This window comes from Panthera tigris, chromosome E1, assembly GCF_018350195.1.
Source record: "Panthera tigris isolate Pti1 chromosome E1, P.tigris_Pti1_mat1.1, whole genome shotgun sequence".
Classification (NCBI taxonomy): Eukaryota; Metazoa; Chordata; class Mammalia; order Carnivora; family Felidae; genus Panthera; species Panthera tigris.
The window spans coordinates 54,963,019-54,986,989 of NC_056673.1; the positions used below are offsets into that span (position 1 = coordinate 54,963,019).

Here is a 23,971-nt window from a genome sequence, read left to right on the forward strand (position 1 = left end):
TTTCAGGGGGACCTAGACCAGACTGGATTCCCCAAAGCCTCCCCCTCCCCCAGATCCTCACTGAGGTGGGAGGTACCGTCTGCAGCCCAAGACCAAGGGCAGGGCCTGGACACTGAGCTTCTGATGCTCACACCCAGGACTGGGCACGTGCCTGCCCCTGTTCACCACCACAATCAGTACAGCCCAGGGGACATCCCAGGAAGCCCCCCACGGCTACTCTCCAGGACCGACAGCCCTAAATGATGGAGTCTGGCGGGGGGGGGGGGGTGGCGCTGCCACCCAGACTGATCTCAGGGGTCTGCCTCATTCTGTGGGGAGGGTACTTGGTTCAAGCTCAGCCCAGGACATTCTAGAAGCTTGCAGCCCAGCGAGCAGGCCTGGCCCTCCCTCCCCACATACGCTGTCTCCTAATGAGCTCATTAATTAGCTACCAGGAAGAGTTCAACAGCTCTCTCCTGCTGCCATAAACCCTGTTTGTTTGATCGATTACATTCAAGCTTCGTGACATTTGTTCTCAGGGACAGAGCTGTCAATTCGAGTATGGTAGGAAGGGACAGTCTTCCTGGTCAGGGCTCTGGGGCCGGGATGGTCCATTTCTGGGCCAGGAGGTGTCTAACCCAGTCCCTCCCTTGCCTGGTTCATGGGAGGAGGTGAGGAGAGGGGCTAGGGCTCTCACATGCCCCCACCCCTCACTAACACGCTCCTCCCTGGCACAGAGCCCCAGGTGACTTTCTGCACCTGGCTTAGCACAGGGACTGCAGACTCTGGCCCGCTGGATCCTCTGAGCCACTGGGTGGAAGGGGCAGAGGCGCTGATGGCCCATCCATCACCCTGAGCCCAGTGCAAACAGTGGGCCGGGCCCCAGGTGAAGCCCAGGGTGAGGCTCAGGGAGGGCAGCCCAGGCTTTGCAGGCCTCTGGGCCCCTCCCCATGATGCTGGGCACTGCCAGGCACAGGGCCGCAGCCCCAGGGGCCCCCAGTGCTGTTTTGGTGGCTTCCTGGGACCAGCACAGCCCCTGGGGGCCGTGCAGAAGGCTGGGAGGCAAGCCTCTGTCCTCTCCTGCCTGGGCGCTTTCTCCGGGTGGCCAGAGCCCAGGGGGCCGCATCCTGGGTGAGAGGATGCAAGCCTCCATTTCCCCACCCGAGAAAATGATAAATGCTGGTTCCCAGGCATATGCTGAGGGCCCTCTGGGGACTGACTTTGGGAGACAGAGTCCCCAGCTCCCCTGAAGACAAGAGCCATGGCCCGAGCCCCTCCCCTCCAAGCACAAAGAGCCAGGACATGGAGAGGACGGTTTATTGTGTAAAGAGGCCGATTGTACACAGCAAAGATTGTACTGACACAAATAGGGTGAGGGAGACCCAGAGGCCAGAGCTGGAGGGTGGAGGGGTGGCATCCTGCCCCCTCCGCCCCCCAGTCATCCAGGCAGCGGGTGGGGGCAGGGAGGATCGAATGGTTCCCTCCCCACCCTTCTCTGCCCCTACTGGATAAGAGAGTCAGGCTACATCCATTGACCAGAGAGAATATAGCAGGAGACCCTCAACACCCCACTCCAAACCCCTAAAATGCAGGAGGTCCCCCAGTCTGGCTTCTGCAGTCTAGTAGCCCCTGGTCTTCTCCTCAAGTGACCCGGACACTGTCCTTCCTCCTTTGGGCCCCAGCAGCAAGCCTGGTCCTGGACCAGGTGGTTCCAGGTTAGGAGGCTTGGAAAGGCTCCCCTGTCCCTGCCAGGTGCCTTAAGGGACAGCTCACAGCTCCCTGTAGGGCAGCCCATTAGGGCACCGTGGCCCCTGGGGGTGGGTAGCACAGAAAAGGGGTCTTGAGGGGGAATCAGAGTGAGGCAGGGGCTCTGGCCAGGGCCTGAAGCCCTGGAGACAGGAGGCTCCTGTGAGTCCACAGCCACCCAGATGCCCCTGTGGGGAGGGGGAGGGCAGGGAAAGGGGTTTGATCACAGCCTGTCCCCACCATCCCAGCTACAAGGGGCCTTTAGAGCCTGCCCCCCAGGACTCAGCCACTCTGTCAGCCCCGGCTCTGATTGTGGTCATTTAAAGCCCAGAACATGGAGTCAGGGGAGCATCAAGGGGCCAGGGCCCCCACCCTCCCCCGGTCCCAGCCTCACACCCGCTGGATCTCAAAGAGCTTCACATCCGTGTCGTACCAGACAGGTGGGTCCACATTCCTGCGGAGGGAGTCGGCTGTCACGGGGGTGCTGGGAGGCCTTGCAGGAAAGACTGGGGAGGAGCTAGGACGTGGTACAGCCCAAACCCCTTCCACCCTGCTGTCCCATCCTAGGCAGTGGGAGCCCACCCTCGACTAGACGAGACCCTCCTGGTTGACCGTCTCAACATTAAGCCTACTGCCATGCCGGGACCCAGAGCGGAGGCCCCCCCCGCCCCCCGCTGAGTCCCCGCCGCCCCCACCCCCGCCGGGCAGACCCACCTCAGGTAGATGACGCCCCACATGTAGGTGCGGAACCACATGGCCGTGCCCGAATTGGCCTGGTACTTGCGGATGAGGATGGGGTGGGGCACGGGCAGCAGCCCCACCAGGGTGCCATGCTGCAGGAACCTCAGGATCTCTGACTCATCCGTCAGGCCCCTGCCAGGAAGAGGGGATGGTTTCCAACGTGCCCACATGGGGAAACCCACCCTGAAAGTCGAGGGGAGCATGGGACCCATGCCCCCGGTCACACCCAGCCCCGCCCCGGCCCACCTGCTGCCCCCCCCCCTCCCCAGGCCTCACTTGTCAATGCAGATCTTCTCCACCTGGGGAACCAGCACCTGAAGCAGCCTCATGATGGTCTGCAGTGGCAGCTTGGACTTCCACGAGAGAACCTGGGGGAGGGACGGGGGTTCCTGGGGCTGGGAGAGCAGCCCCCACCGGCGAGGGGATAGGCCTGACCCCTGACCCAGAAGCACGGGCTCCCCGGGGCAGAAAGGGTCCCCGCTCACCACAACAAGGGCCTGGCCCAGGGCAGGGCCCATGAACACTGACGGTTATTCATGGCAAGAGCTGTGGCCTGTCATCGAGCATAAACTACGTGCCAAAAGCTGTCCCCTTGGATCCTCACAATGACATGACCAAGTAGGACGTTTATCCCCACTGAAGCACAATTAGTAGTGATCACAGGACACACACAAGGGAGTGGACAAGTGAACTGGGGGAGGAAGCTGGAAAGGAAAGCTTAGTAAGGAAGCCAGCGCTGTGGGCAAGTGGAGTTCAACCCTGCAGCATATTCCAGAACAATGTAGACAGAGGAAGCAACCCAGCCAGAGAGTCCAAGGTCACCCAGCCGGAAGGAGTGATCTGGAGCCTGGCTCCCAGGCTCGTTTTTGGATTTGGACACATCCCCCTCCGAGCCTTCACTGAGCTGTTTGTAGGGCCAAGAGCCCCCGCCCCGCCCCCACCTCAGAGCCACCTGCCCAAACCCTCACCCACTCCGATGTTGGGCTCCACTGCCCACTGGCTGACGCGCTGGACAGTCGCCGCTGCTCTCGCCATGCCTGGCCGGGCTCCTGCACCGAGGGAAGGGACAGGAGTGAGGGGTACAGGGAGCAGGCATGGGGCAGAGGACAGAGGGAAAGCCCTTCTTCCCAGGCTCTCCCATAGCCTGGAATCTAGGAGGCAATGACACTGGCCCCTTTGGTGGGGGGCTCACTCCGAACGGTGGGGACAGCCCAGCCCAGTACCCTTTGCCCTGGGTTTCAGGCCCTGCCCGACCCAGCCCAGCCTGATGACAGGTTTCAGGCTAGGGGCTGACTGGGCTGGTCGGGTAAAGGCCAGCTCAGCTCAGATAAGATTGATGGATGAGGAGTCTGAAGGCCAAGGGCTTAAGCCTGGGACCAGTAAACAAGGGAGAGGTCTGCGAAAGCACCCCCAGTCCCCAGATGCCCTGGGCACTGGGTTTCTGCCCTCTGTTGCAGGTAATCCCAGAGCACCCTGGCCCGGCCCCCACCGCAGAGGCTGGGGAGAAAGGGAAGTCCCAACCTCACCCCACTGTGGGAGTCCCCGTCACCCACCTCTGCAGTGGGACTGCCATCCGCCGAGCTCTGCTGGGACGTGGGCTCCAGGGATCGCAAGGTGCCATCCTCTGACACCTGGGACTTCTCCGTCAGCTTGTCAATGCCTGGGGGTGGGGGCAGGTGGGTGTGAGGACACCTGCTGTGGGGCCCCTCCGAGGAAGCATCTGCGCTGGGCCCCGCGAGGCCCCCTCTTTCCCCCACTTTAGCGATGCCATGCCTGACCCCCGCACACCCAGTTCTGAGGCGCAGTCCCACCCCCCAACCAAGCTAGTCCTCCTCCGCCTCCCAATATCCTCACCCCCACCCCTGCAGCCATTCCCGTACCCTCGGCTTCCCAACTCAGGCCATGCCCTTTGCCAGAGATTGCATGACATCCCAGAGACCCTGTCTGTCCCCCAACCACGCAGGCACCCACATCCCCCTGCCACCCGCCGGGGCCAGACCTGGGGTGGCCACCAGGCTGGTCTTGAGAGTGCCGGGCTCGGCGGGGGCGGCAGGGTGGGAGCCCTCCATGGAGGCGCCCTCTTGTGAGCCGGTTCGGGACAAGGGCTCAGCCGTCCGTCGGCGCCGTTGCAAGGCCTTGTGGATGGCAGGCGGGTCGGTGGGCAGGTTGGCCAGCTGGTGGAAGACGCTGCGCTTTCGGATGATGGCGTAGACCAGGTTGGAGTTTCCTGTAGAGAGGGAGCACGCCTCACCTCGGGGAGGCCCCCTCGCCTCCCCCTCCAGCCGGGCAGGTTTCTGGGAGGGGGAGTCTGAAGGACAGGAGGGCGTCTGACCCCAGAGGTAGGAGAGGGTACGGGGCGCCCAAGAGACGGAGCTATAGAAGGACTGGCACCCGGCAGTGGGGGTGGCAGTGGCTATACCGAGATGTCACATTGTTGGAGAAGAGCTTCTGGGATGAGCTCCCCCCGTGCCCCTCCCCAGTCCCTTCCAGACCCCCTCACGGCCCAGCACACTAAGGGGTAACACTGGCAAAGTGGGGCAGGCCCAGCGTGTCAGTGTCCACACCAAGCCAGCTGTTCAATATTTTGACCATGTCCCTAAGCCAGGTCACCAGGAAGGAAGGACAGTAAGGACAATATGGCCTGGGCCTGTGCTCTGCTGCCCACACTGAATCCCCTCGGCTCTGGGCCTTCAATGCCCCATCCAGCTCTCTAGTCCTGCCTCTCACTACACTGTTCTGCTTTCAGTTCAGCATCTCACCCCAGGGCCTTTGCATATGCTGCCACCCCACACGATGCTTTTCTACCCTCCCCCACCCCCATTCCTCCCTCACGATCAGTGCAAATATTCCTTTTGGAAACAATAATAACCACTAATATGGAAGTCGCCAGACACTCTGCTAAATGCTTCTTGTGGGTTATTATTTATTCTTAAAGCCTCCCTCAGTGCCTCCATCCCCAGCTGGGAGCTCCGTAGGGGAGGAAGCATTCTGCTTTACTCTCCACCGTATCCCCTCCACCCAGCACTGAGCTTGGTATACAGCAGGTGCTTAATAAATGCATGTTGCATGGACTAGGGGCGGCGGGACAGGGAGCTGTGTCCTCCTTAGACGGGAAGGTGTCCTTGCGCACTGCCCGCCCTGATTCCCATCCAGGCCAGGGGCTCGGGCTGCTGCCTCACCATCAAACTGGTACTGGATGATGTTGTTGAAGGCCTCCAGGAGGAAGAAGACCAGGTGGTGGTTCTGGGCAGCAGAGAAGAGGAACCAGGTGGTGGAGAAGGCCTCCAGCAGGTGCAGGAGCTTATTGGCAGCTACCATGGACAGGCTCTTGAGGTAGGGGGACACTGCAGGGGAGGAGCCGGCTCACTCCTGGGGCCCCCACCAGTCCTCCCTGCACACCCCCAGCCTGAACAGGATGAGATGTTCCTGCTTCAAACCCCTGCCTGCCCCTTGCCTGTAAAGCCCCTCACAAAGCCAGGAAGAACGAGTCCTCAGAGACCAAGGCCACACTGGCCATGCCTTCTACAGGACTCCAGGGGGACAGCCCTACTGTTCACAGAGCCACTCACACATGGCCTCTCGCCCACTCCTCGCCACACCTCTGAAAGGTGGGGGGCGGGGGGGGGGCGGGTCCGGACACAGATGAAACCATCCCCATTTTTATACAGACTCGGAGAGGTTTGTAAACTTGCCCAAAGTTCCCCGTTATAAAATGATTGAGCAGGGATACAAACTCAGGATCCGTGAGTCTTTCTGGAATATGAAACGGATACTCCAAGCATAATTAGAAACTTATTTTTTGCAGGGCCTGTGAGGGGAGTCAGAGATAAAGCGCTGTGCATGGCATGAAGCCATATATCGATCTGTGAGCTTCTTTGTCTCGTGTCTTTCTCCCTCACCAGGCTGGGGCAGGGACGGTGGCTTTCTCGTTCACAAATGCATTTCTCAGAAGCAGCTACACTTAGACAGTGCTCAGTTAAAATGTGTGAAACAGAGCCGGGGAGTGAACCAGTAAGGGAAGGTGCGGTTCTGGCCCTAGAGCTCAGGGTGCACCTAGGGGACCCCAGGGCCCAGCTCCGGCCCATCAACTCTGGAGTCCAGTCCACTCCCTCCCAAGACGTCCTCTCCAAAAGTCAGCCGCACATAAGTCATCCTGCCTCAGCCCACAGCCACCCTGCTTCCTGGGCCCGGCACACCAGCCAGCCTGAGCCCCTCCCCTGGGACACAGGGGTCTGCAGTCCTCGCGGGAGGCTGGGGCACATCCTGATGCCCTGAGACCACACTGTCCAAATCCGTGCTGTCCAGCACAGTCACCACAAGCTGTTTGTGGCCATTAAACACTTGAAACAAAGCTACTTCTAACCGAGATGTGCTGCACATGTGAAATACACAAGATTTTGGAGACTGGATGTGAAAAAGAATATAAAATATCCCAATAATTTGGGGGGGGCGCCTGCATGGCTCTGATTTTTTAGTTCGGCTCAGGTCATGATCTCACGGTTTGTGAGATTGCTGAAAGCACAAAGCCTGCTCCAGATTCTCTCTATCCCCCTCTCTCTGCCCCTCCCCCGCTCGTTCGTTTTGTTTTGTTTTGTTTTTTCCTCTCTCTCTCTCTCTCTCTCTCTCAAAAATAAATAAATTTAAGGAGCGCTTGGGTGGCTCAGTTGGTTAAATGTCTGACTTCAGCTCAGGTCATGATCCCAAGTTTGTTGGGTTCAAGTCCCGTATCAGGCTTTGTGCTGCCAGCTCAGTGCCTAGTGCCTGCTTTGGATTCTGTGTCTCCCTCTCTGTCTGCCCGTTCCCCTGCTCACGCTCTGTCTCTCTCTCTCTCTCTCTCTCTCTCTCAAAAATAAACATTTTAAAACTTTTATATAAATAAGTAAATTTTAAAAATTAAGAAATGTATATCCTAATAATTTGCATGGGGTATAATTATATGTTGAGATGATGGTATTTTGGATAGAGTGGATTACATAAAATATATTCTAAAACTATTGTCACCTGCTTCTGTTTTGTTGTTGTTACTGTTGTTGTTGTTGTTGTTTTTAATGTGGCTACTAGAAAATTGACCAGTGTAAAGGAAGCTACCATCATACTGCTATTGGAAGGGAGGGGTTTGAGCCAGGGAGGCACGGCCGGTCAGCCCGTGGCCTGGCGCCACCTGGTGGTGAGCACTGGGAAGGCGGGCTCCCAGCCCCCCTACCGTTGACCACGATGGTGAGCAGGCAGTCGAAGAGGGGTTGCAGCCGCTGGTGACCGCTGGTGATGATCTTGTGGAATACCTGTACGAGGAGGCAGAGGGGTGGCCGTGGGGTCCCCTCCACCTCCAGACTGGGCCAAAAGGACATCCCCCCCGTCCCCAGGCCCTGGCTGAGGGAGGCCCCTCACCACAATGAGCAGGTCTGCGTGGGTACCGGTAAAGACCGGGATGTCCATGGGCACGCGCACTGAGTAGGGCTTGTTGAGCCGCACCCCAAAGTTCCGCTCGCCGCTCAGAAGCAACAGGATGAAGACTCCGATGTGCATCAGGCCCACCCGAGCTGCGGCAGGCGGTAATGAGAGAAGTCACCACACAGGGTGCGGAGGGGAGGAAGGGAGCCCGGGGCAGAGACCCATCTCAGAAGCCCAGGAAGAAGTCCCTTCTGGGAGGTCAGAGCCCCAAGCCTGAGCTCCCGGGGGGGCAGCACAGACCGGCCCGACCCACCCCTCTACAAGGAAGCCCCCCTCCCCCCCCGGATCTCATGCCCGCCCCCAGCCTTACACTGATCCGCTCGGGCATCATTGAGGAAATAGAGGGTGGGGACCAGGATGTCCAGCACATCACTGCTCTTCAGCACAAAGAAGAGGAATTTCTGGGTGGGGTGGGGGACAGGTGGGCAGGGTCAGGGGGGAGACAGCTCTGCCCCACCCCCTCCCCATCCTGGGAGTGTCCCCAGACACTGTCCCCAACACTGGGCTATCCAGAGTGGCCACTCCCCATCTCAGGGGAGACTGCTGCCCACCAGGCCAGGTCCCCGAGGCCAGCCCACCTTATTGAAGTCACAGAGCTTCCAGAAGAGGACCAGCAGCTCCTGATGGAACTGGATCTTCTTGGTGGAGTTGGGCAAATAGGTCTGGAGCAGAGGGTTGGAGAGTAGCCGGGCTATGCCCTTGAGGATGAACTGAAAGTCCTGAGTGGGGGACAGCGGGAACCTGTCCAGTCCAGCCCTCTGTGGCTGCGGCTTCCCCACAAACGCCTCCTCATTCCCCCGGAGCCTGGTCCCACCTCTAGAGCCTGAAAGGCCCAGGTTCTGTCATCAATAGCTGTCCTGATGCAGGCCCCTCAGGAAGCTGAGTCCAGGGCAGGTCCGGAGGGAACTCCTGCCCCTCCCCCAGACCACAGGCTCCCCTGTCCCCGAGCAAGGCTGCTTTTAGTGACCCCCCACACCCACACTCTGAACTGGACTCTGTGTTAACCGATGCTATGCCCCCACCCCTCCCCATCGCCCTGTCACACCAGAGGCACACTCTACTATTCTCAAAGAGTGGTCACTCACTCAGCACCCGCTACAAGAAATCCTCTCAACAAGGCAAGGGGGAAGTTACTGTTTCCATGTTACAGCCGCAGAAGCCAGCGCTCTGGGAACACAAGAACCTCCCCCAAGGTCCCAGGACACAAGAACTCAGGTCTGCCTGGCCTCTAAGGCCACTGTCATTCCCCTGACCAAAACCTGACCTCAAAGCCACCTCCTCCTGGAAGCCTGCCCAGTTGTCCTTACCCAGTTGAGGCCATCAGCCCTTTTCTGCATCTCAAAACCCTCGAAGTCCTGCCATCACAGTTTCACCAGGGGTGGCCAAGTCCACAGGGACCCTGGTTCCTTCCTGTAGGGGTCAGAACTCCCCCTACCCCATCTCGTCTCCAACCCCTCGCCCCCCTGCAAGGCCATAACCATTGTGGGGGGTGGGCATTGAGAATCCACCGGAGCAAGAGGAGTGTTCAACTCACCTCTTCACGATGGATGCGGGACAGGTAGTTCACAAACAGGTTCTCAGGTCCTGGAGGCTGCCAAGAGTGGAGCCTGGGATAAGCGGGTGGCTTCACCCTTGCCCCTACCCCAGGGCTCCCTCAGACATCCCCAGGCTCACCATGAGGTGCCCACCTGGTATCCCTTGCCCAGCTCTGCTAAAGAGAGTGCCCCGAGCCTGGCAGGGCCAGCTGCCCTCCCCCCACTCCCATCCTTACGTCCGCGTCATCCATGGCAGTGCCTGTCGTGGTGCCGTCCACGGTGGGGCTGGCGCTGGTGGCACTGTCATGGTCCAAGGTGACAATGAGCACCTGGGCAGCCTCCTCCACCAGGGGTTCCCGGTAGTCGGAGAAGAGCAGGTGGTTGTAGGGGATCCCGTAGCCCACAGGGTCATAGGCACACACGGTGTTGAGGAGGGAAGTAAACAGGGGCAGGGCATGTCTGCGGCAGAGGAGGGGCGAGGCTGTGGAGACCACGAGACCAGCCCTTGTCCACCTCCCAGGAGGGTCAGCCAGGCCACCCCCTCGTTCCACAAGTGTTCTGGTGCTCGCCCTAGGCTGGGAACCAGATTACAGAACCAGGCTGATCCCCTCCTGAGTTAAGAGAGACACCCCGCCTTGTCCTTGCCTGCATCCAGAACCCAGGCCAGGCTGGGCCAAGCGCAGAGGAATGTATTACCAAGAGTGGGATGGCCAGTTATATGGGAAATCGTGTCGATACCCCTTAGATTTTTCTCCCAAGGGCTAAAGCCTATTTTTTTTTTAAATGTAAGACTATTTTTAGAGCAGTTTTAGTTCACAGCAAAAATCACAAGGAAGGAACAGAGATTCCCCTGTACCCCCTGCACCCACACACGCACAGCCTCCCGCACTACCGATAGCCCACGCCAGAGCGGCTCTTTGCCACACCGAACCTACGTGGACACATCATCAAAGCCCATAGTTTACATCAGGGTCCATTCTTGGCACTGCACCATCTACAGGCTTGACAATGACCCTCAGGTCTTTGAGAGGCAGATACCCTCCCTTGGGACTTCAAAAAATGGGCTGGGGTCCCACAGGGTGAGGGGCTTCCCCTCAGGGAGCCTCCTGAGCTGCCTGCACCATCCTGGGCACAGCTCTGCACAGCATGTGTAGCTGCTAAGTCCCACCATGTGCCCCCAGAGCCCAGGGACGCCCCCACGTGGGCCAGGCTTCCCCATCCTTCGGGGTATTTCACGATGCCTTCTCCCCAGCCACTCTTCAGTGGCACTGCTGGATACAAGCCACGTGTAGCCGTTGAGAGTTTACAACGTGGCTGGTCTGAATGCAGATGTAAGTATAAACTACACGGCGGATGTTGAAAACTTAGCATGAAGGGAATGTAAAACCTCTCAATAATTCTGCACACTGGTTACATGCTAAATGGTAGTAGTATTTTGGATATATTCAGTTAAATGAAATATTAGAATTAAGTCCACCTGTTTCTTTTTTATTCTTTTACTGTCACTACTGGAAATGTTCTACTTGCATATGAGGTTGGCGTTATATTTCTACGGGACAGCACAGCTCTAGATGGAGGACCCAGGCACCATTCCCCTACACCCCCCCCCCCCCCCCCCAGTTGGGACCTTGGACTTTGAGAGCACAACGTGTGGCAGGTACATTACAAGCCATCACCACCAGGGGGCAGCACCTCCCCTCAACTAAGACTCGGGGCTGGAGAGCAGCCTCCTCTCCCAGCTGCCTGGAACCAGAAGAATGGAAAGAAAGGCCAGGGCCCCTCACCTGTTTTCCGTGGAACAAAAGAACTGCACCCACGGGTTGGTACTGCCACTGTCCGGAGCTGGGGGCAGGTACATGGCCTCAGAGAAGCATGTCAGCAGCAGTTTCAATAGCTCCATCCTTAGGGAGGGGGGGTTACGGCAGGGGGTTCAGTACCTGAGGATGGCAATTCTCCTGTAGGAGGGCATGCCCACCCTGCCCGGCCCCAGCTCAAGTCCATGAAAAGTAATGACCCCACGTTATTTCTATCAGATTGATGTTGGGTCCCAAGTGGACAGGGTCTCCTTGAAAGACCCCATGCGTGGTTCCCTCTCCGAGCCGGGGAGTGGGGGGAAGGCCTGGGGTCCAGCCACACTGTGGGCTCCGGGTCCAACCAAAGCTCACCGGTTCACGTCATGAATGTAGTTGGGCTGGGGAGAGTGAGCAAAGCCCACGCCAGCCTCCCAGATGTATTCACAGCTGTCCAGAGAGTGGACATCCTCTGCCGAGTCCTGGGGACACGGTCAGAGAGTGATCAGGCTGGGAGTGAGTGATCAAGACCCCCCATTGTCACCCCTGGGGGCAGAGACCCTCATATTATCCTAAAGACAGATCCTCAAAATGCCCCAGGTGATAATGCACAAGGGAAGAAATTAATGTTCTTGAAAGCTCATTTTTCTCCTCTGGTTCTTTTACTTGCTCGGTCCAGCTTGAGGCAGGGAGAGAGAGAGAGGGCGGGAAGGGAACGGAATTGGGTGCACCTGGTGGTGCGTGGGGGTGGGGGGCAGAGAACACTCAAGGTCGAGTCCATGGGCCCCCAGGAAGTGAGAGGGCCAGACCTCCTCCGTCCAAGCCCCACACCCCCCACCCACTGCCTAGGCGAGGACAATGGGTGCTTGTGCCAGCCTCCCGGATACAGGGGGCAGGGCCAGGCACCAGCTGGCTCCTCTCCAGCTGTACCAGCCACCAGCCCTTCCCAGACCTGCCCGGCTCTCCCAGAGCAGCCCCTGCCCTCACAGCGTCCCGCCCCAGGGAACTTCAACCAGCCCCAACCCAGGACCAGAGCCCTCCCCGGTCTGGGGGGTGGAAGACTGGGGGGCTCTCACCACAGTGCTCCTGCGGTGGCTCTGGACAGTGAAATCTGGGCAGAAGAGAAGGTCAGCGATGGCCAGAAGCAAGGACTCAGCCAAGGGCCGGGCATTCTCGTCGTCGTCCTCTCCCTGCTAGGGACATAACATATAGGCCCCCTCAGTGGTCGCTGGCCAAGGAGAGGTGGCCCCAGAAGGCGGTTGGGATCTGGGCCCAGGCAGGCACCCATGGGCAGTGGGATGAAGGTAGAGGCAGAAGAGAAAGGAAGTAGATTCCCAATCACCTCAAACCTCCTTAGGCAGAAGGGGCCAGAGCAGAAGCAGGGCTGGGACCCTGGGAGGAAAAACCCTCCCCACTGACTGGGAGGAGCCAGGCCAGGTCCCTAAAACTCTAGAGCGTCAGGCTGCTGGGAATCACTGGGGTCCTGTCCTCGGCCCGGGAGGGGGCAGCCAGGGAGGGCAAGTGCCCAGCTTCCCTGCCCCACATCTGCCCAGCTGCAGGGGCAGAGACCCCTGTGGGAGAAGCCCCCTCCTCAGTAGCACCCCCTACTTGCCTACTCTCGTACTTCCCAAACGCCACAAGAGATTTGGAGGAATATGACCAACCCCAAATGGGTTCTCTCCCTGTCTCCCCGTCACCTCCCACCCAGCCCCACAGCCAGGCCCACAGACCCCTCCTCGCCCTGCCCCGGGCACTGTGGACCAGAAGAAGCCCCTCCAGTCAGGGTCCTCAAAGATGTAGGGCAGCACACGGGTGAGAAGCCGGCTGCAGTTCAGAACGATCTGCTTCTCCTTCTCCGAATGGCAGCCGCTCTCCGCTCCCTGCACCAGCTTCTCCACGGCCTGTGGGGACACGCAGAGGGGTACACTAGAAGGGTGGGGAGTGGGGCTCTGACACTCGGGGTCACTCCAGGCTTTGGAGGGGTAGAGGCAGACTGGCTCAGTCAGCCCAGGGGGACGGGAAGTGGCCCAGAGAGCAGCCTCACTGGAGAGCCCAGCCCGCCGCTCACTGGCTGAGACCTTGCTAAGTGACCACCTCTCTGAATCTGTCTCGTCATCTGTAAAATGGTGACAGTAACAGCATCCACCACACAGGATGAGCTGAATAAGTGGATGTGTGGGAAGGTGCTCAGCAAGGTGGGGGCCGGAGGAAGCCCTCACAGGGAGTGGGTGCCAGGATCACTTCCCTGCCAGAGCCCAGCCAGCGGGTCCAGGTGGGTGCCACCTTGAGACTGCCCAGAACTGGGCAGGCGGGATGTCATGGGGACCTGCTCTCTAGGTCCCCAGGGCTGGGCCAGCTTCCGTGCCCCCCTGGGAGGGTGGGAAATGGCCCAGCAGGGAGTGGCAGCGAGGGACGGGGTACCTTGCGCTCACCTTGTAGCACAGAGTGGCCAGGTTGGAGGGTGACTCCTCCCGCACGGCCCGGATCTCTGCCGCTGGCACCAGGGCAAAGACATCCTGCACCGAGGTGGCCGTGTCCGCCCAGAACTGGTCCCAAAAGGCATCATCGGTGGCTTCCACAGGCTGTGGGGGGACCCAGCGTGTCCAGAGTGATTACACTATCCCTTGCCGACAGGCCCACAGTTTGACCAGTCTGTAGCCAAAGGAGCCCCAGCAAGGAAGCCACGGTCCCCTTGTGCCATCCCTGCTGGTGCCCAGGAGCCCTCCCATGTGGGGGCCATGCTTCAGCCATCACGAGCCCGGGCTGGCACAGGCAGGCTGGAGACACTTGGTGCGGATGCCAGAGGTCAGCCGGGCTCTGAGTTCGGCAGCCAAAGCCTAACTCAGTCCCTGAGGGACAGGGAAACTCACCGTCCTCCTCTGGCAGGGCCTCCCCACCTGGGGACCTCCCCAGGCCAAGCTTCTAGGTCAAGTGCCTGGGGACCAGACCCAGGTCATGCCCCTCCCCAAGGAAGAAGACAAGACGATGGATGATCGATGGATGATCATTTCGCCTAAGCCCAGCCTCACCGTCTCCCCTCGGCCCCGGCTTCCACCCTCTCCTGGCGCACCCGAGTCTAAAGGAGTCAACCCGCATGGCTCTCTGATTGCCCCTGCTCCTCTCAGCACTCACTGCCAGCACCGCAGCTCAGTCCACTCTTGCCAGGGCCCCACCTCCAAATTTATCTCCTCAATCCTGCCTCCACGCTGCCCCCAACCCATGTTCAAAGCACAGCACCGAAGGCACTGTTCCCTCCACAGAGACCTTTAGGGCTCCCCACTGCCTGCAGGACTGAGTCCAGACCTGGGCCAGACAGTCAGCCAAGATCTGACCTAACATACCTACATGCGTGCACACATGTGTGCACACGTATCTACACACGTATGCACACACACACATATTGTACACGGACGCACACACACCAGTATGTACTTTCCCTATGACACAACCCTGTCACAGCTTCTCTTTGCCTCTGCTCGGACTGTCCCCTCTTCCCCGCATGCCCACCCTTCTAGCACATTCCAAAGTCCCACTGGTCCTAGGGAAGTGACACACCTTAAACACAGTTGCACATTTTGAATCACATAGGCAGTTCACAGAGGGCACCAATTTGAATCATCAATTCCACTTCTAGAAACCCTAAAGAAATGATCAGACAGGTGCACGTATAAGGATGCTCACTGACGTGCTATGGTTGATAATAGTGAGAAGTTGGAATCTACCTAACTAGCCAACAATCAGGGAACACTCAAAAAGTTAAGACACTTCCATATAACAGGTTGTTATGCAAACCACCAGAACCGTGTTCCCAAGGAGTGTTAATGAATAAAAAACACTCAACGTACAACACTGTGTGGAAAAGATAAGGTAAAAACTAACTACAAGGTGGTCACAGTCTTTGCTAAATTATACAGCAATAAAAGCCTAGAAGAAAATGACAGAATGTTCACAGAGATTAACTCTCTGGGTGGTTTTTATTTTTTAACTGATATTTTTTGGCAAGCGCACGTATCACTACTTTTTCCTTTTGAATGTTCACCTGCTGAGGGCCAGGGTGTCCGAGGCACCCTCTGAACAGCAGCTCCCACAAGAGACCCTGGTTGCTCCATCAACCCAGCCTTCTCCCTTCTCTGAAAGCGCTGACAAATGCCCTGCTACCACACAAATCCACACACAGTGTGCATTACTCTTACCATCAAAATATATCTCATTTAAAAATAACTCCGTCCTCTGAATCCCCTTCTTCCAAGAATTCTCCCAAAGCTCTAGATCCAGACAGGATTGTTTCCACCTTGGAACCCTGCTCCCCACCCTCAGTCACTCATCATAGGCCCTGACTCCAGGGTCTCAATGCACCTGCCTCAGGGCCCCATTAGCCCACCAGCCCTGTTTCCTTGACCCTGCACTTGGGGCATATGGCAGGTGTTCAGCCAATATTTGTTCAGGGAAAGGCCATCATTAGTCCTAGAGATCGCTTCAATCTAGTCCCTGGGCAGGGCTGAGCACCAGTGGGGCTGTCCAAGCTCCGGGTGGGGTAGAAAGCCTCACCAACGTCCACGTGTACCCTGGCCCACTCCCCCAGCAGCGCCCCCCACCTTCCAAGTTACAGGAGAGCACTTGGGGGACAGCACGTGGCCATGGCCCTCAGGCCAGGCCTGGTACCAGGGCCTGCTCAGTCTCAGAACTGGTAGAGCAAGTTAGCTGGGGGAGAAGAACAAAGGCCAAAGGAGGGGCCCTGGGGCTGGGGTTTGCTGGCCCTCCTGCCCTCAGCCAGGACAGCCCTCTGACAGTCACTGGAGTCACAGGATGCCACAACCCCCCCCCCACACACACACACACAGTGTGGGTGACCAGGATGGGGGTGGGGAAGGACATCCTAGAAAACCTGGGAGCACCTCTGGGAAGCCCCCATCTCTGACACTTTCCCCACCAGCCAGGTGGTTACTACCCCCTTAAAGGGGCAGAAACTCATCTGAGCACCAGTGGACTTGACCTCTGGCCCAGTTCATCAGGCAAGTATCACCTAGGGACTGAATTCAAAATGAGGAGAGAGACTTAGAAGGAAACTTAGGAGGCCCCAGGCTACTCCAACCAAGAAGCAGAAGAGAGTCCCAGTTCTCTGGCTCCCATTGCGGCTCGGTCACCATCACCTGGCTTCAGCTTGGTCACCATCACCTGGCTACCCCAGGCTGGCCTGATACTATGGGTATTGGCCAAGGTCACTGGAGCCTCTCAGGCTTCTGAGGGGAGAAACACAGCTTAGCTCCGGTCCCAGTTACCTGAGCTGGGCGCCACACAACTCGCGGAAGCTTCTAGAGTCCAAGCCAGTCTTTTTTGAAAAGAGTATTTTTGCTGGAGGTAGGAACGCTCTTGCTGCCAGGGCATAGGAACTGAACTACCCTGGTGGGAAACCAGATATTCTTAGCCCGGTTTTGCCAACATCTGCTCAGGCCAGACCCCCCACCAGCTTAGGGGCCCAGCTACATCTTTTCAACTTGCTGGGGGTGAGAGGGAAGGAAGGACCACAAGTGCTCTAGTCTGCTAAGGGTGACCTGTCCTGGAGGACCGTGTCACCACAGGTTCACACGCACATATATGTGCACACACGTAAACATGGACCCACCAGGTTTCACCTGGCCTACAGAGAGAATCTCCAAAAAGGCAGGATCTAGGGGAGGGATCCGGGTCCAGGAAGGTCCTCCTTCTAGCGCCCCACCCATCCTAGGGAAGGTTCAGGAAACACAGCCCAAATTGCTAAGTCTCAGGACCAGGGTCGGGCCTAGCCCAGGGCAGGAAGAAAACAGGATGCAGTGCAGGAAGACAGGGAAGGCCCAGCAGTGGTGGCTCATGTCCACGCCACAGGAAAAGGTGCTGGGTCGGCTTGTCTGTAGCCCAGAACAAACATCTGTGTTCACAGCACAGCCTCTAAGGATCTGAGACTGGAGGACACCCTGTGAACCACTGGCCTGAGTCTCCTTGGGGATTCTGAGTGGCAAGGTCTGGAACAACCAACTGGGATCTGGTCTTCACTCCCCAGCTGCCCAAGCCAAGTCACTCTGCAGGACCGGAGGCTTCAGGGTCTCTCCCTCAGGCCACCCCAGGTCCCTTCCCACCTGCAGGGCCTCTCTGGAGGGAGACCCAGGCTGGTCTCCGGCTCCAGTCTTGACCCAAGCCAACTCACTGTCCTCAGCTGGGAAATGGGACAGTAGCATCGCAGCCAGCTCCATAACAGGGCTGGGAAAGCCATGGGCACACTGTATTTTGGGGAGAGGGCCAGCGCAGGTAGGAATCTAATCTACCCAGATCCTTTGGGACCTGGCTGAGCTAGTCCTGCTGGTCTGGCAAAGGACCCTGCCTGCTGAGCCAACAGCCCATAGTTCATTCCTCCAACAAGGTATTTCCTTCCCCTGGTAGGTAAACATGGGAGTCTGCCTCCCTCCCTCCTCTCCCTGTGGCCCCACACAGAGGGACTGGCCCACTTCCCACCCATAGACCTAGAAGCCCCATCCCCAAAAAGCCAAGTGCTAGAATGAATCAGGAGCCATCAGGGAAGTGGCTGAGAAGCAAATCTGGTTTCTATCAAATGCCTCTTAGCTGGGTCTGGACTGTCCAGAGGCCCTGGGCATTTGTCAGGCACCTGACCTATCTCTCGTGGGAATGAGAGAGTATAAGACGAGAGGCCCAGCCTCTGGAGCTGTGACCAGCTGGCTGTGGGGAGATGCCTCCCTCAGTCCCACTCTAACTGCCATGAGCAAGAGAGAGCCCTTGGGGGTAAGGGTAAGAGGAAAGTCCCAGACAGTAGCAAGTCCTGACTCCCTTGAAAGTGGGGGATCTGCGGAATCAAGGCTGGGCATCTCTGTAGCCAGGGCAGCCTGGTTCAAGGGGTAAGGAGAGAAGGGGTAGGCAGAGAAGCAGCCTTGCTGGGGCCAGGTCCTATATGTTGGGGGCAAGGAGGTGATCCCTGTGGCACTTGTGAATTCAGGGGAGTGTGCAGGCATGGACTAGGCTGAAAGACATCCCCAGGCCCCACACCAGCCAGTCAAAGACAACTTGGAGGGTTGTCAGCCCTGACCCAGAAAACAGAGGGTACCTGAAAACACAGCCATCCCCACCGCTGGGCCTCAGAGGAGGAGCCCCCTGGAGCAGTGATCCCCAGCTGGGAAACCGGACTTCATGGGCCTGGGAACAGGTCTCTTTGCTAGGCTGCAGTGCTGCCCGCCACTCTTTGCACGTTCTCAGGAAGACCCGGGCCTTCCCTTGCTGTGGACATCGACCTGGGCCCAGAGAGGCCGCTACCAGCGCGCACCAGCTGTTTTCCCCGACCCGGCAGGCGCCGGCCCGGCTTTGTTTGCATTGAATCAGCCAGGGTCTGTGCGTCTGGGAACCTCGGGCACCGAGGGGCAGGGAGGGGAGCAGGGAGGTGGATGGGTGGATGGGGGCGGGAAGGGGGGGAAGCTGGAGATGCGAGGCTGGAGGGGCGGGAGCGGGGGTGGGGTGGGGGGAGGGGGCGGGACAGGTGGCGGACAGCAGCGCTGCCGGCTCTGGGAGTAGGCACACGTCAGCCTAAGGTGGCAACAGCGGCTGCGGATAGAGGGATATTCCCGGGAGAGGAGGCTGGGGGTGAGGGACTAGGGCTAGGGGATGAAGCCTTGGGCTACAGGCCAAGGGTCCCACTCCGGCCCTGGCTTCAGCGTCACTCTGCAGGCCAGCCGGTCCCCCATCTCCTGACAAGCCAAGTTCGCGCAGCCCCCCGGCCCTGCCCAGCCCCCAGCCCGGCAGGTGGGTGGGGAGGCCAGGGCCCCGGTCGCACCTGCGTCTTGGTGGTGAGCTGGATCACCGCCTTTCGGAAATTCAGCTTAGAGTCGGCCGACCCCATATCGCTGGAGCCCGCTCCGGCCCGGCCCCGGCCCCGACTCCCGCCCCGGCCCGGGCTCCGGCTCCAGCTCCAGCTCCGCGGCCCCCGCTGCTCTCGCAGAAGAGGAGCGGCGCACCCCGCCTGCGGGCCCGGCGTCGGCCCCGCCCCCTCCAGGCTCCTCCCCGCTTGGCTCCGCCCTCACGTGGCTCCGCCCCCGCACCTGCCGCGCCCCGCCCCGCCCGCTGCGTGAGCCGGGAGTCTCCCCCTCGGATCCACTGTCGCTACACACTCCGGGCGTCCTGCTCCCCCGGACCCCGGACCTCTGCGCCCTCCCTTCGGCTTCAGAGCGCTGTCCCTGTTCCAGCTCTCCCATTTCCACTCGGCCGCCAGGGCCCGCAACCCTCCCAGCCTCCCATTCCCTGCCCCCATCCTCACCATTGGTCCCACGCAACTCTGGGCCCATACTTTCCCAGGCAGCCCTCTCCTTTGAGTTTCTTCCTTGTCAATCCCGATTCTCCCCATTCCTTTCCCCCCCCCCCCTCGGTATTTGCTTTCCTGGTTCCCTTTTATTTGACCTGTCAAACCCACATCACCAGACAGCCCCGCTTTTTTCCAGCCACAAGCCCCAGGCTCCAGAAAAGCAGCTCCCTGGCCTGATGAGAGTGGGAGGGTCCCCCAGGTCCCACAACTCCTTTCTGGCCACCTGCCTTCCCTGAGAATGCTTGGAGGTCCATCTGTTTTCAACAAAATGTGTTGCGGGACTATTATTTACTAACACTGTGTCAAAGACAGGGACATTGGGAGCTTAAGTCATGGGGCCTGCCCTTTATGAGCAATTGGTTTGGGAAAGAAACGAGGAAAGAAGTAAATATGGTTCAGCTGAGTGAGCCTTTGATAGAGGCAAATGATGATGCCTCTAACACAAGAAAAACCTACCTCTGAGGTAAGTATTATCCCCATTTTACAGGAGGGGAAACTGAAGTTCAAAGCAATTACATTACTTGCCCAAAGTAATGACAACTCACACAACTGCTAAAGAACAAAACCAAAACAGCAAATCCAACTCTGGCACCAAAAGAGGCAGCATTTTTTCCATATCATCTTGCATGCTGTGTCTGGAAGCTTCTGGAAATCCTAAGATGCTTCAAAGAAAGGTGGCATTTAGCTTAAATAGGAATCCCACAGGTGAAAAATGAGGGGCGCACCATCTATCCAGTGAAAGGGTGGCACAAAGCAGGGTAGGACAGGCATGGAGGCAGAGAGGAGGGGGACAGGGATGTTGCCCTGTCACCCAAGGAGCAGACTCTGAAGGATAGCTCTGTCCTTGCTCCAGAGGTGGGTTTTCCCTGCCCTGGATGACATTCTGGGCAGGCTCTGTGGCTTTTCTAATCCCTCCAAGATAACAAAGGAATAGTGTCTTTATTTGGCATTAAAAAAAATAATTAAAATCCAGTCTACTCTACAAATCACCCAACCTCAGTCCAGGCCGCAGTGACATTAAAAATTCAGAATCTTGGGGCGCCTGGGTGGCTCAGTCGGTTGAGCGACTGACTTTGGCTCAGGTCATGATCTCACAGTTCATGAGTTCAAGCCCCACATTGGGCTCTGTGCTGACAGCTCGGAGCCTGGAGCCTGCTTTGGATTCTTTGTCTCCCTCTCTCTCTGCCCCTCCCCCTCTCACACTCTGTTTTTCTCTCTCTCTCTCAAAAATAAAATAAAACATTAAAAAAATTTTCAGAATCTTGGGGATCCTGGGTGGCTCAGTCGGTTGAGCGTCCAACTTCAGCTCAGACTGTCGAGATCTCACTCTTCATGAGGTCAAGCCCCACACTGGGCTCACTGCTGTCAGAATGGAGCCTGCTTCAAATCCTCTGTCCCCCTCGAGCTCTCTCTCTCTCAAAAATAAATAAACATTAAAAAAATTTTGTAATATTAGTCATCAAGGAGATGCAAATTGAAACCATAATATAATAATTATTACACACCTATTAGAATGGGTTAAAAAATAAAAACAACAATACCAAATACTGGTGAGGATGGGGAGCATTTATATTTTCTTATAAAGTTAAATTATACAATTACCACATGACTCACTAATCCCACTTGTGGTATTTACCCAGGAAAAATGAAGACATATATCCAAACAAAAAGCCTGTGTAATACTTACAGCAATTTCATTTATAATCACCAAAGAGTGGAAACTGCCCAAATGTCCATCATCTGGCGGATAAACGGATTGGGGGTCACCGGCACAATGGCACTAGTATTTAGCAACAAAAAGGAGCAAACCACTGATCCAGGCAGCAACAATGTGAATGAATCTCAAAAGTACTGTGCCAGACACAGAAGGCAGCTTACTGTATTATATCATTTATATGACATTCTGGAAAAAGACAAAACATTGGGACAGAAAACAAAGAAGGGATTGTTGCCTTGGGCTGGGAGTAGGCTGAGAGATGGACTATGGAAAGATATGAGGAGGGGCACCTGGGTGGCTCGGCTGAGCATCTGACTTCAGCTCAGGTCATGATCTCCTGGTTTGTGAGTTTGAGCCCCGCATCAGGCTCAGAACCTGGAGCCTGCTTCAGATTCTGTGTCTCCCTCTTTCTCGGTCCCTCCCCTGCTCAGACTCTGTCTCTCACTCTCTCTCTCTCTCTCTCTCTCTCAAAAATAAATAAACATGAAAAAAAATTTTAGGGACGCTTGGGTGGCTCAGTCGGTTAAGCATCCGACTTCAGCTCAGGTCATGATCTCGCAGTTTGTGAGCTCAAGCCTCACGTCAGGCTTGGAGCCTGCTTCGGATTCTGTGTCTCCCTCTCTTTCTGCCCTTTCCCTGCTCACTCTCTCACTCTCTCAGGAATAAATAAACATTTTTAAAAAACTGTAAAAAAATTTTTTTGAAAAGAAAAAAAAAGGTATGAGGAAACTTTTTGGGGTGATGGAAACATTCTGTGCTATGATCATGGTGGTAGTTCAATGACTGCATATGTTTGTCGAAGTTCGCATACACCTAAGAGGGATAGATTTTATGGTATGTAAACTATGCCTCAATAAATTTTACTTCCAAAAAAACAAAAACCAAGAGCAGGTGTTAAGTGGCCATCCCAAGGGAGTAATTATGAGCCCTTTGGTCTTGTCCATCACTGGGAGCCATTTCAGGGATTTGCAACCAGGAACTCCCAACGGCACCAAAATATTACTCAACATCCAGAGACCTTGCTCCTCCCATCAGCTTTCACGGGATGGGTTTAAATAAATCCACTTATCCTCCTCCAACCTCAGGAGGTCTTCTCCTGTTCACTGGGTACTCTGCTCCTCAGGAAATCTTGGTGTCCATCTTGAGGAAATCTTACAAGGTCCCTGGGCACTCTTGCCCCTATAGGCTGGAAAAAATATTATCTTGAGGAAAGTGACCACTGATACATCTAGGTGGAAAGATATCCATTTATCCCTACCACGTATTTACTGTCTCTAGGTTAAACTTAACATCCTCCTTAATCCCACCAACGATTGTTATTTGTTTAAGTTTATTTATTTATTTATTTATTTTGAGAGAGAGAGAGAGAGAGAGAGAGAGAGAGAGCAGGCAAGCAGGGGAGGGGCAGAGAGAGAAGGAGAGGGAGGATCCCAAGCAGTCTCTGCGCTGATCAGCACAGAGCTGGACGCGGGGCTCGAACACACAAACCGCAAGATCGTGACTTAAGCCGAAACCAAGAGTTGGGTGCTTAAACGACTGAGCCACCCAGACGCCACCCAGTGATTGCTTTTTAACCGCCGTTGGTATTGTTTAGTGCATATACTGAAGAGAGGCAAGGTGGCCTAATGACCAGGGTTTGCTCCGAAATACTGTAGCAAAGAAAACACAAGACGGAGAACACACAGGCAAGAGGAGGCAAATGTGTCCGTCTTGGTCACTGTGGAACCTGTGGAGTCTGTGGAGATTCGCTGTTCTCTCTACTTTTGTGCATGTGCTTGAAAACTCATGTAGTCAAAATCTTTAAGGAAAAAGACTAGATTTATACAGGAAAAATAGTAGTCAAGCAGAGCTTTTAAAACTTTAAAGAAATTAGTTGGGGTGTCTGGGGGCTCAGTCCGTTGAGCAGCTGACTTGGGCTCAGGTCATGATCTCATGGTTGGTGAGTTCGAGCCCCACATCGGGCTCTGTGCTGATGGCTGATGGAGCCTGGAGCCTGCTTCGGATTCTGTGTCTCCCTCTCTCTCTGCCCTTCTCCCGCTCACACTCTGTGTCTCTCTCAAAATAAATAAATAAATAAATAAATAAATAAATAAATAAATAAACATTTAAAAAAAGAAATTAGTTATCTTTATTAATTTGATGATTCTCTAGTAGGCTCTTAGCTATGATTTCCTATGTGGAAACCATGCCATGCCCCTCCTTTTATACCCAGCATAAAGAGTTGCTGTCTGCGGCTCCAATAAGCCCTTTTTTTCTGAGTTTAACCATCAGTCACGCAACAAACATTAACTCCATACCTGCTAAGGGCCACATCCTTTGCGAGGTGTTAGGGCCTGAGCGACAAAGGCCAGTTCCTACCGCCAAGACAGGGCAACCATACAGGCACTAAAGAGCCTTGGGGTCGAGAGTGGAGTCTGTCCAGGACCCTGGCAAGGGAGGAATGGAAGAAGCAGAATCCAGAGGAAGAGAGCCCCGTGGTAAGAGAGGACCAACAGGAACAGGGACCAACAGGAACAGGGTCTGGAAGGGAGGGAGCCATGGGATGGATACCCTACCTTCACTGTTCTGCTCTCTGACTTCCCGCTGGTGCCTCCCATCAGTGGACTCCCAGACAGCAAGACAACAAGGGAGGCCATTGATGCGGCCCACAGAAGCTTCAGCCTCGGGCCACCGAGCA

At 56.6% G+C, this 23,971-nt stretch overlaps 1 protein-coding gene across 4 annotated transcripts; it reads right to left on the bottom strand.

Annotated features, from left to right (window-relative positions):
- Window positions 1–1,282: 1,282 nt before the first annotated feature.
- On the bottom strand, window positions 1,283–19,246 carry HID1 (HID1 domain containing). Of its 4 annotated transcripts, none has more exons than XM_042967181.1 (20): window positions 19,053–19,246; window positions 13,675–13,824; window positions 12,973–13,143; window positions 12,319–12,432; window positions 11,618–11,724; window positions 11,237–11,353; window positions 9,689–9,911; window positions 9,452–9,508; window positions 8,496–8,636; window positions 8,228–8,318; window positions 7,855–8,006; window positions 7,670–7,748; window positions 5,646–5,810; window positions 4,466–4,693; window positions 4,020–4,126; window positions 3,435–3,515; window positions 2,743–2,834; window positions 2,440–2,598; window positions 2,122–2,179; window positions 1,283–1,675 (listed from the first exon to the last, which is right to left on the bottom strand). In XM_042967181.1, exons 1-20 carry the CDS (start codon window positions 19,116–19,118, stop codon window positions 1,502–1,504), a joined length of 2,532 nt encoding a protein of 843 aa, XP_042823115.1. In that variant the 5' UTR covers window positions 19,119–19,246; the 3' UTR covers window positions 1,283–1,501. The 4 variants fall into 4 exon arrangements, with proteins under 4 accessions (XP_042823115.1, XP_042823116.1, XP_042823114.1 ...); XM_042967182.1 differs by having other exon boundaries at window positions 12,322–12,435; XM_042967180.1 differs by having other exon boundaries at window positions 12,319–12,435.
- Between the last annotated feature and the right edge of the window lie 4,725 nt (window positions 19,247–23,971).

Bases quoted from the DNA above. Each gene is read 5' to 3' on its own strand.
- HID1 (XM_042967180.1), bottom strand. From the start codon at position 19,118: ATGGGGTCGGCCGACTCTAAGCTGAATTTCCGAAAGGCGGTGATCCAG. The intron at 7,749-7,854 runs GTGAGGGGCCTC...CTCCTCGTACAG, and splicing joins ACGCAGACCTGCTCATTGTG to GTATTCCACAAGATCATCAC. The intron at 3,516-4,019 runs GTGGGTGACGGG...CCCTCGGTGCAG, and splicing joins ATGGCAGTCCCACTGCAGAG to GAGCCCGGCCAGGCATGGCG.